The sequence below is a fragment of the Bufo gargarizans genome, chromosome 8 (assembly GCF_014858855.1).
Source record: "Bufo gargarizans isolate SCDJY-AF-19 chromosome 8, ASM1485885v1, whole genome shotgun sequence".
NCBI classification, from domain to species: domain Eukaryota; kingdom Metazoa; phylum Chordata; class Amphibia; order Anura; family Bufonidae; genus Bufo; species Bufo gargarizans.
Genome location: NC_058087.1, coordinates 108543666 through 108560107, shown reverse-complemented (window position 1 = coordinate 108560107; position 16442 = coordinate 108543666). Strand labels below are relative to the sequence as shown.

The 16442-nt window shown below is 40.2% G+C and overlaps 1 protein-coding gene across 2 annotated transcripts in view; it reads left to right on the top strand.

Moving 5' to 3' along the window:
- GLS (glutaminase) overlaps window positions 1-16442 on the top strand; it is a 1258313-nt gene that overhangs the window by 957297 nt on the left and 284574 nt on the right. For both annotated transcript variants that reach the window (XM_044303244.1, XM_044303245.1), the window contains exon 14: window positions 8028-8120. In XM_044303244.1, the coding sequence (XP_044159179.1) occupies window positions 8028-8120 (93 nt within the window). The remainder of the gene's footprint in view (window positions 1-8027; window positions 8121-16442) is intronic.

Here is a 16442-nt window from a genome sequence, read left to right as displayed (position 1 = left end):
TCCATTTACAGCTCGAATTTTAACAGTACCATGTACACAGAACATTTTAGATTCGCTAACCTCGAAGCTATTTCATTTGTCGACGCTCTTGGTGCTATACAGTCTTTGTTAGATAGAGTTTAACAGGCCGCCGAGCCGGGTGATTAAAACCAACTGTGCTTAGACGGTGGAGAGATGTTTGACTCAGTTTTTTCAAATAGATATTCTGGAGATGAATTTAGCGTTGAAACATTTTTGAACAATTTTGCTAATGCTTTACAGAGCAACGCGGGGTGCATAGCCTGTAATTCACTTAAACTAGTCTTCATCATTGTCAGGGACCATCGCGGTGGTGCCCGAAGTCGTAGATGCCGCGGCAGTGGCATCCATGGAGTTAATAGAGGGAGGGGGCTCCCTCTTTCCACCATCGGGTCTGCCGCACTACGATGGCAACGCCCGATGGTTGCCATGGCAACCGGACGCTGTTGCCACCTACAGGGCATCTAATAGTATTATACTTTGCAATGCAAGAGCATTGCAAAGTATAGTACAGCCATCAGCCCCACTGGATCTTCAAGATCCAAGAGGGACTTGCTAAAAAAAAAAAAAAAAAAGGTGAAAATAATAAAAGTAAAAATAAATTAAAATGTAAAATTAAAAAAAGAAATTGCCTTTTCTTATAAAAAAATGAAAATAAATAAATACACATATTAGGTATCAACGCGTCCGTAACGACCGTCTCTATAAATATATCACATGATAGACCCGTCCGATAAACACCATAAAAGAAATAAAATAAAAACTGTGTAAAAAAAGCTATTTTTGTCACCTTACATCACAAAAAGTGCAACAGCAAGTGATCAAAAAAGTGTATATCAAACAAAATGGTAACAATAAAACAGTCACCTCATCGCGCAAAAAATGAGACCCTACATAAGGCGGGGGGTCAGCAGTAAGTTTGTGTTGACGTCATTGATTATTTTGAAAATCGCTCAAAAAAATGTAAAAACTATAGTTCTTAGAACATTGAGACACTAAAACATAATTTTTTTTATTTCAAATATGCTATTATTTTGTTAAAGTGAAATAAATAAAAAAAAAATTACCTATTAGGTATCTCTGCATCTGTAATAACCTGCTCGATAAAAATATCACATGACCTAACCCCTCAGGTGAACACCGTAAAAAATACAATAAAAAAAAAAACTGTGCCAAAAAAGCCATTTTTGTCACCTTACATCACAAAAAGTGCAACAGCAAGCGATCAAAAAAGCTTATGACCCCCAAAATAGTACCAATCAAACCGTCACCTCATCCCGCAAAAAATGATACCCTATTTAACACAATCGCCCCAAAAATGTAAAAGCTATGGCTCTCAGACTATGGTTTCATTTTTTTGGTTTCAGAAATGCTATTGTGTAAAACATAAATAAATAAAAAGTATACATATTAGGTCTTGCCACGTCCGTAACGATCTGATCTATAAAACTGTCACATGACCCAACCCCTCAGATAAACGCTGTAAAAAGAAATAAAAACTGTTCCAAAACAGCCAATTTTATGGTCACCTTGCCCCATAAAGTGTAATAATGAATGATCAAAAAATGCTATGTACCCAAAAATGGTACCAATAAAAATCTCAACTCTTTCTGCAAAAAACGAGCCCCTGCACAAAACGATTGTCAGAAAAATTAAAAACGTATGGCGTTCAGAAAATGGGCACACAAAAACTTTCAAAAATGCTTCACTATGTAAAACTGAAACAAACAAAGAAAGTAGACATATTTGATATCATTGCGTCTGTAACAACCTGCTCTATAAAGATAGCACATGATCTACCCTTTCAGATGAATCTTGTAAAAAAAATTTTTTTTGCCAAAACAGACATTTTTGGGTTACACACAAAAAAACTTAATAGAGAGCAATTAAAAATCATATGTACCCCAAAATAGTACCAATAAAACTGGCACCTTATCCCCTAGTTTCCAAAATAGGGTCACTTTTTGGGAGTTTATACTGTATGGGTGCATCAGGGGGGCTTTAAATGGTACAAGGCATCTAAAACCAGTCCAGCAAAATCTGCCTTCCAAAAACCATACGGCGTTCCTTTCCTTCTGCCCCCTGCTGTGCGCCCTTACATCAGTTTACGACCACATGTGGGGTGTTTCTGTAAACCGCAGAATCAGGGTAATAAATATTGAGTTTTGTTTGTATAAAAAAAATTATAAAATGGAAAATCTGCCAAAAAAGTGATATCTCCATTTTCCTTTAATTCTTGTGGAACACCTAAAGGGTTAACAAAGTTAGTAAAATCTGTTTTGAGTAACTTGAGGGGTGTAGTTTCTACAATGGGGTCATTTATGGGGATATCCACTATGTAGACCCCACAAAGTGTCTTCAGACCTGAACTGGTCTTTAAAAAATGGGTTTTGGAAATTTTCTTAAAAATGTTAAGAATTGCTTCTAAACTTCTAAGCCTTCTAACATCCTAAAAAAATAAAATGACATTTCCAAAATGATCCCAACATAAAGTAGACATATGGGAAATGTTAAGTAATAAATATTTTATTAGGTATGACTTTCTGTTTTAGAAGCAGAGAAATAGAAATTTTGGAAATTGTGAATTTTTCCCAATTTTTTGTAAATTTGGGATTTTTTCATAAATAAAGGTAAAATATATTGACTCAAATTTTCCACTATTATGAAGTACAATATGTCACGAGAAAACAATCTCAGAATGGCTTGGATAACTAAAAGTGTTCCAAAGCAATTACAACATAAAGTGACGCATGTCAGATTTGTAAATTTTGACCTGGACACTGGGGCATCAGTGACCCTTGGTCGTGAAAGGGTTAAAAATCTAAAAGCTTTTATCGGAGCCAAATATTGATGCGTCCGATGCTGCTCTGTATACAACAATAAACACCAACACGGCTGTATACAGTTTTGCAAAGCGTGTCAGCAGACGGATTGCGTTGATCAGGACGATAATGTACGATACCCGATATGCATGGTGCTTTGTCGTTCAGGGACGTGAAAAAGAAATTCATGGTGTGGTACGAAGAACATAAAAATGACACCTTTAATTTTCAGGAAGAGCTAAGAGCTTACTGTAAGCAGGATGTTGAGAATCCAAATGTACCCCGGTAAAAATCTGTGGACCGCTCCGAATTTTTTGAATGGCTATACATTGTTAGCTTTTGACTTATTAAGAATCCGGCGGTCATTTCTCGCTAGTAAAAAGTGCTGAAAATTAGATTTTAGAGCTGAAATTAGATTTGCTGAGCCGGTTGTAAACAAAAAGGAAGGTTTATATGATTTTTAATAAAAATGAATAATTATGAAATTACCCGTGTTATTAAAACCGACTTTCACGCCCGGCGCCTACTTAAAGGTGTATTTCCGTGCGATTTATTACCTAAAAATAAAATCATCAACCGCCCGGCGGCCTACATTGGAAATACGGACGATTCGTATAAGCAGGGACGACACTGGATTTGTATTATATTACAGCCTGACGACGTATCTATATTTTTTGATGGTTATGGATTATCGTGAGCTATTTTCTGCTGAATTTATCACATTTTTATACAAAAATTCTAAGACTATAAGGTATCAAAACAACCAAATCCAGGACGTTGCTAGTTCGGTCTGCGGCCATTACTGCATCTATATCTTACATTGTATAGTTAAAGGAATACCTTTTGAAAGTGTATTAAAAATGTTTACTAAATGTTTTGTTGTGCGCTCCTTTGTAGCGACGCGCATGAAACAATTATTTATACGCTGTTGTAATTACACACAAACTTGTCGGTCCCTAAGTGGTTTTTAAAAATGTAAGTTGACGTGTTGTAAATAAAGAAATTATTAAAACTTTTTTTAAATGATTTAAATTTTTATATCCTTGATTTTTTAATGGTTGCTATTATACTTAAAAGACGCCTGGCCGTGTAGTATATGTCTTTTAGACATACCCAGGCATGCCAATATATAAAAAGGCATATCAAAGTGATATCAAATCACAAAATGACATAAAAGTGGTATAAAACTGTATCAAAATGTTATAAATGGGATATAAAGTGTTAATAAAAGCTTATAATTTGATAAGGACTTATAAAGTGATATAAAAAGCTAATCATTTAATATAAAATGTATATTAAACCATATAAAATTATATGAAAATCATATAAAAGTTGGAGGCATTTAGGCGTGGTTTGGGGCGGCGAGGGGAGAGAAATGGGCGGATCTTGGCGGGGTTAGTGCATTTCTGGGAGGAGTCATGGTGTGAAAAAGGGGCGGGGGACCCTGTCACTTTGAGTTTGACGAGACATGTCCCACTATACTACTGCCCCCACGCCCTCCCTCCTTAGCACACCACTGTTATGGGGATAATTGTTTTTAAAAAGTCATTTTTATTAAAACTATAGCTCATTCTTTAAATATGCAAATTATTATAATTAGTTCCCTATTTTGTGTTGAATCACTTTAATATATAATTTATATATTTTCACGTGAATGGGGTGAAAATGGTGATGTTTTGGTTGGTGTGGGCATTTTTTTTTCTTTTATTATTTTTTTATCTTATTTTTTTAAATATATTTCTGCTTCAAAAAGACCATTGGTTGACACTGACTTTTTATTTTACACTTTTCTCTTTTTTTCCTTTTATTAGTATTTTATTTAGTATTTTTTTATAATCACTTTATTACTTAATTTTAAAATATATTTTTTCTTTTACTTACTTAATTTTTTTTCTAAATATATTTTTCACACAATATGTCCCCCAAGAGGTCTATTAAAGACCTCTAGGGGACACTGACTTTTTTTTAATTTTGCAATTTTTCCTTTTTCCCCCCCTCTTTATTTGTATTTTTTATTTTGTGTTTTCATTTTTTTTTTTATTCTTAACATATATATATATATATATATATATATATATATACTGTACAGACCAAAGGTTTGGACACACCTTCTCATTCAAAGAGTTTTCTTTATTTTCATGACTATGAAAATTGTAGTTTCACACTGAAGGCATCAAAACTATGAATTAACACATGTGGAATTATATACATAACAAAAAAAAGTGTGAAACAACTGAAAAGATGTCATATTCTAGGTTCTTCAAAGTAGCCACCTTTTGCTTTGATTACTACTTTGCACACTTTTGGCATTCTCTTGATTAGCTTTAAGAGGTAGTCACCTGAAATGGTCTTCCAACAGTCTTGAAGGAGTTCCCAGAGATGTTTAGCATTTGTTGGCCCTTTTGCCTTCACTCTGCGGTCCAGCTCACCCCAAACCATCTCGATTGGGTTCAGGTCCAGTGACTGTGGAGGCCAGGTCATCTGGCGCAGCACCTCACTACTCTCCTTCATGGTCAAATAGCCCTTACACAGCCTGGAGGTGTGTTTGGGGTCATTGTCCTGTTGGAAAATAAATGATGGTCCAACTAAATGCAAACCGGATGAAATAGCATGCCGCTGCAATATGCTGTGGTAGCCATGCTGGTTCAGTATGCCTTCAATTTTGAATAAATCCCCAACAGTGTCACCAGCAAAGCACCCCCACACCATCTCACCTCCTCCTCCATGCTTCACGGTAGGAACTAGACATGTAGAGTCCATCAGTTCACCTTTTCTGCGTCGCACAAAGACACGGTGGTTGGAACCAAAGATCTCAAATTTTGACTCATCAGACCAAAGCACAGATTTCCACTGGTCTACTGTCTATTCCTTGTGTTCTTTTACCCAAACAAGTATCTTCTGCTTGTTGCCTGTCCTTAGCAGTGGTTTCCTAGCAGATATTCTACCATGAAGACCTGATTCACACAGTCTCCTCTTAACAGTTGTTCTAGGGATGTGTCTCCTGCTAGAACTCTGTGTGGCATTGACCTGGTCTCTAATCTGAGCTGCTGTTAACCTGCAATTTCTGAGGCTGGTGACTCGGATGAACGTATCCTCTGCAGCAGAAGTGACTCTTGGTCTTCCTTTCCTGGGGCGGTCCGCATGTGAGCCAGTTTCTTTGTAGCGCTTGATGGTTTTTGTGACTGCACTTGGGGACACTTTCAAAGTTTTCTCAATTTTTCAGACTGACTGACCTTCATTTCTTAAAGTAATGATGGCCACTCATTTTTCTTTACTTAGCTGCTTTTTTCTTGCCATAATGCAAATTCTAACAGTCTATTCAGTAGGACTATCAGCTGTGTATCCACCTGACTTCTCCACAACGCAACTGATGGTCCCAACCCCATTTATAAGGCAAGAAATCCCACTTATTAAAGGGATTCTGTCACCTCCCCTAAGCCAAAAAACGATTTTAAAGCAGCCATGAAGCACAGCTTAGGCTACTTTCACACTAGCGTTCGGGCGGATCCGTTCAGAACGGATCCGCCCATAATAATGCAGACGGAGGCTCCGTTCAGTACGGATCCGTCTGCATTATTTTAGCAAAAAAAAGCTAAGTGTGGAAATAGCCTGGGACGGATCCGTCCAGACTTTCAATGTAAAGTCAATGGGGGACGGATCCGCTTGAAGATTGAGCCACATTGTGGCATCTTCAAACGGATCCGTCCCCATTGACTTACATTGTAAGTCTGGACGGATCCGCACGCCTCCGCACGGCCAGGCGGACACCCGAACGCTGCAAGCAGCGTTCAGCTGTCCGCCTGTCCGTGCGGAGGCGAGCGGAGCGGAGGCTGAACGCCACCAGACTGATGCAGTCTGAGCGGATCCGCCTCCATTCAGACTGCATCAGGGGTGGACGGCTGCGTTCGGGTCCGCTCGTGAGCTCCTTCAAACGGAGCTCACGAACGGAATACCGAACGCTAGTGTGAAAGCAGCCTTACCTGGATTAGGCTGTGCTCTTTTATCTTGAAATCCGTCCAGCAGTTACTGCAAAAAACGACTTTGATTGATATGTAAATGTGTCCTGAAGGTGCCCAGAGGGGCGTTTTTTTCTTCTTAGAGAGCCCAGTACCGCCCCTCTTTCAGTGCCCAGCCCGCCTTCCTTGTACTGTCTAACCGCCCCCAGCCTGCCACAGCCTCTCCTCCCTCTCCTCCCCCTCCCTCACGCCGAACGAACTCTCGCACAGGCGCAGTACCCACTGAGGGCTGCGCCTGTGCGATCAGCAGGAGACTGAGGGCAGGAGCTTCATCCTCGTCACTGGGCATGCGCCGAGCCCAGTGACGTCCGATGCTCGCTCTTCCCTGCTGACTGAGGGAAGAGCGAGCATCGGACGTCACTGGGCTCGGCGCATGCCCAGTGACGAAGATGAAGCTGCTGCCCTCAGTCTCCTGCTGATCGCACAGGCGCAGCCCTCAGTGGGTACTGCGCCTGTGCGAGACTTCGTTCGGCGTGAGGGAGGGGGAGGAGAGGGAGGAGAGGCTGTGGCAGGCTGGGGGCGGCGGTTAGACAGTACAAGGAAGGCGGGCTGGGCACTGAAAGAGGGGCGGTACTGGGCTCTCTAAGAAGAAAAAAACGCCCCTCTGGGCACCTTCAGGACACATTTACATATCAATCAAAGTCGTTTTTTGCAGTAACTGCTGGACGGATTTCAAGATAAAAGAGCACAGTCTAATCCAGGTAAGCTGTGCTTCATGGCTGCTTTAAAATCGTTTTTTGGCTTAGGGGAGGTGACAGAATCCCTTTAAACCTGACAGGGCACATCTGTGAAGTGAAAACCATTTCAGGTGACTACTTTAAAGAACCTAGAATATGACATATTTTCAGTTGTTTCACACTTTTTTGTTATGTATATAATTCCACATGTGTTAATTCATAGTTTTGATGCCTTCAGTGTGAATCTACAATTTTCATAGTCATGGAAATGAAACTCTTTGAATGAGAAGGTGTGTCCAAACCTTTGGTCTGTACTGTATATATATATATATATATATATATATATATATATATATATTTGCCCAATAATATGTCTCTAAAAGGTCCATGAAAGACCTTTGGGGACACAGACTTTTTTTTTTTATTGTGCACTATTTTTATAAATAGACAAAGAAAGAGAAACTTATAATAATATATCTTTTTTTGCATTCTAGGATTTAGTATCTCTGTGCAATTTTCATAATTACGATAACCTCCGTCACTTTGCAAAGAAACTTGATCCTCGCAGAGAAGGAGGTGATCAACGGGTAAGTAAACAACTGTATGATATCATTTTTTTATGACACTTTTTTTGTAAACAATTGTATTTCTTTTATTTCTTATTTTTCTTTTATAACAAAACTAGTTGACCTCATATACAGTACATGATAATGGTGCACACTCTTTCAAAATTGTTAAAATGGTTCTTCGGGCTTTTAATATTAATGACCTATCCTCAGTATAGGTCATCAATATCAGATTGGTGGGTATCCAACACCAGGCATCCTGCCAATCAGCTGTATAAGGGCTCATGCACACAAACGTATTTTCTTTCCGTTTTTTTTTTTTGCGGACTGTATATGGACCCATTCATTTCAATGGGTCCGCCCAAAAAATGGAAGGTACTCCATGTGCATTTCGTTTCCGTATGTCCGTTCCGCAAAAGAATAGAACATGTCCTATTATTGTCTGCATTATGGACAAGGATAGTACTGTTCTATTAGGGTACAGCTGTTCCGTTACTGCAAAATACGGAATGCACACGGACATCATCCATATTTTACGCGGAACGCAAAACACATATGGTCATGTGCATGATGCCTAAAGGGAAGGTGTGCACAGTGCGTGCTTGCTGTCTCACTTCTCTCTTCCTGCTTGCCATAGACATAGCAGCAGCGAGCAGGAACGGAGACAGCACAAGCGCACTGTGCTCGCCTTACCTTCATACAGCTGACTTTTTACAGCCATTTTTCAGCCCCAAAGTTCAGGCCCCCACAGAACTTTGAAACAAAGTTTATCCGAACCTGTTAAACCAGAACATCCACAGGTCCACTCATCACTATTGCTAATGTATTTATGCACCCCAATTTGAGAATCAAGGTGTAATAGAATTGCGTATCTATTGAACAAGGGGAAAATTAGACAGCTTATTTACCCCCCTTTGAGAAGCAAGCTGTAATAGAATTGCTTATCTATTAAACATGGTTGGCACCCCAATAACAGTTAAATTACACAGGTTATTGACCCCAATTATAGTATCAAGTAGTACTGTAATAGAATTGTGTATATATTAAACAAAATGTACACCCCAATAACAGTTAAATTAGACAGATTACTTACCCCAATTTGAGAAGCAAGGAGTAATAGAATTGCTTATCTATCAAACAAGGTGGACACTGTTCAATTAGATATATCTGTGCAGGGATTGATGCAAACTGAGCTGTCTCTTATGGATCTGTTCAGCTTCTGATTACACAGCCTGTACTGTTCCTGCAGTCTCCCTACACTGTCCCTGCAGTCTCACTATCCAGGATTCTACTATTAAAGCTTTGTTAAACACTGTCCTTTGCACTTGACAAATCTCTCCCAATGCTCAGTTCACTGTTGTAAAATGTATGAGTCTGGGCGGGATTAGGATTTTTATAGGGCTGTGACATTGTGACATCATAGGGGCTGGCTAGCTGCTGATTGGCTGTCTGCACTGCATTATGGGTGATCTCTTGTTCCCTGGCTTCTTACTTTCACTTTGTAACAGATGTCACCGCCATTTTAGGAAAAAAACTGATTTGTTACCATGAAGCACCAGGAAATTTGGATTTGTTGCGACCTGACATAGTACTGCTGCAGGAAACACATTTACAAAAGGAGAATTTTGATAGAATGAAGAAATAGTCGGTGGGTCATTTATTGGGTTCTCCAGCAATAAACAGCAAGGAGGCTATCATCATTCTGATTAAGGCCTCTTTCACATGGACGAGATTTCCGCGCGGGTGTAATGCGTGAGGTGAACGCATTGCACCCACACTGAATCCGGACCCACGCATCACTTGTGCTTTGCGTGAAAATCGCAGCATGCTCTATTTTGTGCGTTTTTCATGCAACGCAGGCCCCATAGAAGTGAATGGGGCTGCGTGAAAATTTGCAAGCAAGTGCGGATGCGGTGCGATTTTGACGCATGGTTGCTAGGAAATGATCGGGATGGGGACCCGATCATTATTATTTTCCCTTATAACATGGTTATGAGGGAAAATAGCATTCTTAATACAGAATGCTTAGTAAAATAGGGCTGGAGGGGTAAAAAAAAAAATGAAAAAATTATTTAACTCACCTTAATCCACTTGTTTGCGTAGCCCGGCTTCTCCTCTTTCTTCTTCTTTTTTTGTGCAGGAGGAAAAGGACCTGTGGTGACGTCACTGCGCTCATCACATGGTCCGTCACATGATCCATCACTGTGGTCCTTTTTCCTCCTGCACAGCAAATAAGAAGAAAGGAGAGAAGCCGGGCTGTGCAAACAAGTGGATTAAGGCGAGTTAAATTATTTTAAAAATTTTTTTAACCTCTCTGGCCCTATTTTACTAAGCATTCTGTATTAAGAATGCTATTATTTTGCCTTATAACCATGTTATAAGTGAAAATAATACAATCTACACAACACCTAACCCAAACCCGAACTTCTGTGAAGAAGTTCAGGTTTGGGTACCAAACATGCCGATTTTTCTCACACGCGTGCAAAACGCATTCAATTGTTTTGCACTGGTGCAGAAAAATCATGCATTTTCCCGCGACACACCCGCATCTTATCCGGCCCAAATCCATGTCGCCCGTGTGAAAGAGGCCTAACAGTCAATTTGCATGCACTGTTTTGCAGTCTACTTCATATTCTGAAGGGGTAAAACTCAATAAATTATCTGTGGATCACTTCAGCTGGAGAAAATGGAACAGGTGCTCTTGGTCTAAGTGGCCCACCCAGCCACAAGCAAGTAGTGATAATATGAAGAGGATAGACCAGGCACTCTATATATGTTACTAAAATGAGATATTTATTACATATAATGATATATAGAAGCATAAAATTATAACTAATCCGTCTAGACAATTTCATACAGTGATATCAATAGTGTGTATAATAAATGTAACAATATACAATATGACAGCAACAATGTGGCAATTTTAGCAGCAATAATACATCAATGCAACAATGTAGCAGATAATGGCAAAAATGGAGGTAAAAAATCGCAATCTATTGGTAGCGATGTTACAATCCGAAATAAACCGCAAATGTGGCTGGGGAATAAGACTAATAGCAGCATAGATAGTTCCTCGTAGAGAACCGCAATAATGCCTTTGTAAAATTTTCCAAATCCGGGAAACTTGGGTGTATGCAATTCCACTCCTAACTCGCTGTATTGAAGCAAAGATTGGTGGGTTACCGGTCTTTTCAGTCTTTGCAGTAAGACCAGACAGACCACAGGTACAAAACAGTAAGCGCTCGTGGTGGCGTCCCACCCGCTTGCACGATATTACCTTGGTCTGGTCGCTTTATTTCTCTAAGATGCCGACTCACCGATCTGCAAGCAAGCAGGTATCAACTGACTCTGTGTCCAGTGTCGTCAGCGAGTCATGTGCTTGATGGAATCAGGTGAAGTATTGGCAGAGTTTTGCTTCGGAAGTCCGTTCAAATCCAGTTCCTGCGAGCTTCAGAGCAGCTGTATACACCCCCGAAACGCGTATGGGACGAACCTTGTACCGGCATGCTGGAAAACTCTCCTCTGGATTTGAACGGACTTCCGAAGCAAAACTCTGCCAATACTTCACCTGATTCCATCAAGCACATGACTCGCTGACGACAGTGGACGCAGAGTCAGCTGATACCTGCTTGCTTGCAGATCGGTGAGTCGGCATCTTGGAGAAATAAAGCGACCAGACCAAGGTAATATCGTGCAAGCGGGTGGGACGCCACCACGAGCGCTTACTGTTTTGTACCTGTGGTCTGTCTGGTCATACTGCAAAGACTGAAAAGACCCACCAATCTTTGCTTCAATACAGCGAGTTAGGAGTGGAATTGTATATACCCAAGTTTCTTGGATTTGGAAAATTTTACAAAGGCATTATTGCGGTTCTCTACGAGGAACTATCTATGCTGCTATTGCTGCTATTAGTCTTATTCCCCAGCCACATTTGCGGATTGTAACATCGCTACCTATAGATTGCGATCTTTTACCTCCATTTTCTGCTACATTGTTGCATTGATGTATTATTGCTGCTAAAATTGCCACATTGTTGCTGTCATATTGTATATTGTTACATTTATTATACACACTATTGTGTGCTACAGAATTTTTCCAACTAAAATGTCCTTAGACTATCACATTCATATACAGTACAGACCAAAAGTTTGGACACACCTTCTCATTCAAAGAGTTTTCTTTATTTTCATGACTATGAAAATTGTAGATTCACACTGAAGGCATCAAAACTATGAATTAACACATGTGGAATTCTATACATAACAAAAAAATGTGAAAATATGTCATATTCTAGGTTCCTCAAAGTAGCCACCTTTTGCTTTTATTACTATTATCTTGGCATTCTCTTGATGAGCTTCAAGAGGTAGTCAACTGAAATGGTTTTCCAACAGTCTTGAAGGAGTTCCCAGAGATGCTTAGCACTTGTTGGCCCTTTTGCCTTCACTCTGCTGTCCAGCTCACCCCAAACCATCTCGATTGGGTTCAGGTCCGGTGACTGTGGCGGCCAAGTCATCTGGCGCAGCACTCCATCACTTTCCTTCATGGTCAATAGCCCTTACACAGCCTGGAGGTGTGTTTGGGGTCATTGTCCTGTTGAAAAATAAATGATAGTCCAACTAAACGCAAACCGGATGGAATAGCATGCCGCTGCAAGATGCTGTGGTACCATGCTGGTTCAGTATGCCTTCAATTTTGAATAAATCCCCAACAGTGTCGCCAGCAAAGCACCCCCACACCATCACACCTCCTCCTCCATGCTTCACGGTGGGAACCAGGCATGTAGAGTCCATCTGTTCACCTTTTCTGCGTCGAACAAAGACACGGTGGTTGGAACCAAAGATCTCAAATTTTGACTCATCAGACCAAAGCACAGATTTCCACTGGTCTACTGTCCATTCCTTGTGTTCTATAGCCCAAACAAGTCTCTTCTGCTTGCTGCCTGTCCTTAGCAGTGGTTTCCTAGCAGATATTCTACCATGAAGACCTGATTCGCACAGTCTCCTCTTAACAGTTGTTCTAGAGATGTGTCTGCTGCTAGAACTCTGTGTGGCATTGACCTGGTCTCTAATCTGATCTGCTGTTAACCTGCAATTTCTCAAGGCTGGTGACTCGGATGAACTTATCCTCCGCAGCAGAGGTGACTCTTGGTCTTCATTTCCTGGGGCGGTCCGCATGTGAGCCAGTTTCTTTGTAGCGCTTGATGGTTTTTGTGACTGCACTTGGGGACACTTTCAGTTTTCCCAATTTTTCGGGCTGACTGACCTTCATTTCTTAAAGTAATGATGGCCACTCGTTTTTCTTTACTTGGCTGCTTTTTTCTTGCCATAATACAAATTCTAACAGTCTATTCAGTAGGACTATCAGCAGTGTTTCCACCTGACTTCTCCACAACACAACTGATGGTCCCAACCCCATTTATAAGGCAAGAAATCCCACTTATTAAACCTGACAGGGCACACCTGTGAAGTGAAAACCATTTCAGGTGACTACCTCTTGAAGCTCATCAAGAGAATGCCAAGAGTGTGCAAAGCAGTAATCAAAGCATAAGGTGGCTACTTTGAAGAACCTAGAATATGACATATTTTCAGTTTCACACTTTTTTGTTATGTATATAATTCCACATGTGTTAATTCATAGTTTTGATGCCTTCAGTGTGAATCTACAATTTTCATAGTCATGAAAATAAAGAAAACTCTTTGAATGAGAAGGTGTGTCCAAACTTTTGGTCTGTACTGTACATAGTCACATGTGCATATCCATCAAGCAAACATGGTTTATAATAAAATGTCTGCACAACATTTCACATACAAAAAATAAAGCTGAGAAATGGGGATCATTCTAAATTAAAGTGGTATTATACCTACTATAAATGGTAAAAAAAAAAAAGCTCTTTGCGCACATTTTTTATCAAATGTGTGTCGGACCCATCTACCAGGCGTCAAGGTGGCTTCCGCAGATGGGTGCCTGACAATAACAAACTGCCTCTCTTGGACTTACCAAGAGACTTAGTCCAAGAGAGGCAGTTTGTTAGTGTAAGGTACCCATCTGCGGAAGCCACCTTGACGCCTGGTAGATGGGCTCGACACACGTTTGATAAAAAAAAAAAAAATGTGCGCAAAGAGCTTCTATTTTTCCATTTATAGTAGGTATAATACCACTTTAATTTAGAATGAACCCCAGCTCTATTGTTTGTATGTGAAATGTTGTGCAGCCATTTTATTATCAACCATGTTTGCTTGATGGATATGCACCTGTGATTATGTATATGATATATGAAAGTGCTAGTCTAAAATTTATTCTAGTGTGTGTATTATGTCATTTATTTGACTCACATTTTTGTGATTACTAAATAAATTAGGCTTTTGTTGTTGTCCCAATGTCCTGGTATACAGAGATGTATCTGTAGATACCAGTGCATTGTACATGAATACTAATGAAGCTTTTTAGTTAGAGAAACATTTTTTCCATAAACAGCAGTGTGCTGTAAGGCTTCAGTCTCCCAAACAAGAGGTTGAGAGTTCGAACTCCCCTGGTAACAACTTAAGTAGAAATACATATTTTTTTTTTAAATGTACTTTGGTTTCCCCGTACCATGTCAAAATGCTAACAGTATTTTGGGACTCTCCCAAATATGGATAAACAACCAACACTTGTTTCCCTTTTACTTACTATGTAAGCGACCCAATATCACCTTTAGCGCAACCAATAATCGATATGTGGATCAAATTTAAATCACAAATTGCAACTCTAACAACATGACTTTATACAAAATCAATAGTTTTTATTAGTACATACAGAGTGGCAACCATTTCTGGCCTCACAGACATTAAGAACACTTAAAATGTCACTCAGACTACAGATGTGTGGTAATTACAGTACATATTTGTAAAGTGCAAGTGCATACATATATACGAAAAAAAGATACAGTCAGTGCCTATCAAAAGTATTGTCCAGTCCACAATGTATTATCACAAAGTCCAATTATAGACCCTGGACTTTATAGACATTAACTCACACTCTGCTATATTCAGACATAATATGATAAGCAAAGAATTAAGCATACTGACCCATGTATCTACCACAACACCTACAGTCCGTGCCCCCAGTATTTTGGGACTCTCCCAAATATGACTCTATAAAAAGCAGCCATATATGGAGTCAGGCAGGAAAAGCCTAAGCAGAGCAGGGACTCTCTGCTGTGTTAAAGAGTGGATAGGATAACAGAATATTAGCCCACTGCATGTGAAAGGCAGTTAGCCTAATGGGAAAATTTCCTGTAATGTACATTGCCAATTGGCCCTGAGAGGGTGCGGCCTGGTGCAGAGAAAGCAGAGCCTTTAGGAGTAATGGCAGCACCCCTGTTACTCCTAGAGGCTCATTTGCATATTGTAACGGGATTAGCTCACGGGACCGCCGTCTCCTGGGATAGACGAGCGCTATAGGCACATAAAACACAGTCCAGTCCAAGCAAGTATGGTGCAACTGGCCTCAGCCAGTTTTATTGACTTTTGCAGAAAAATTAATATTAAACAAAACAGTTCAAAACAAATGAAATACCTGGCCGTCTGGCCACTACATCTAAACAGGCAGTAGTCCCTAACTACATGAAACTGAGCCTTATGCCCAGCTCCATCAACAAAACACACAGTTGTTTTTCACTCACCCAGCAGGGTTCTTCCCAGGAGCAGAGAGAGCTCAGCTAGTGAGCTGTTTGCCCTTTTATAGCACACTCAGCTTCCAAGGTGATTAGCCAGTTACTCTAAATACCTGGAGTGGCTAATTGGAGCAGGGACCCACCCATCTCTCCCTGCTCCAAGCAGCCAGGGCCTTCTAACCAGCTTTTTTTTTTAACACAAAACCCTTGCAAAGAGAGAACCTAGTTTTCCTTGCTGTCAATTCCCTGGCTGCTTTTTAGAACGTATCGGACAGGAACCTAGGTGAAATGTAGACTCCTCCTACCACTTTCCCCCTGGTCCTGTCACAATATATTAAACCTTCATTTTTTATATCAGCAATGCAGGCACATTTAAACATGGGACTAACACAGATGCATTCAGCAGCCAAGCGCACATGCAACATGTCAGACGATTTCATAGGTACAAATCTGCTGACAGATGCCCTTTAATTCTACTTTGGATATGTATTATGCTGTCCTTTATTGAGATGAGGGTACATCCAACTTGAAAACATCCTTTTAGACCAATACCTACTACCACAAACACCCCAGAACAGTTGGTAGTGTTTAATACAGATATTACTGAACAGGAATTGAGACACGCGATCAGGCACTTGGGTGATGCCAAGGTGTTAGGTCCGGATGGTTATATCAATGAATTTTATAAG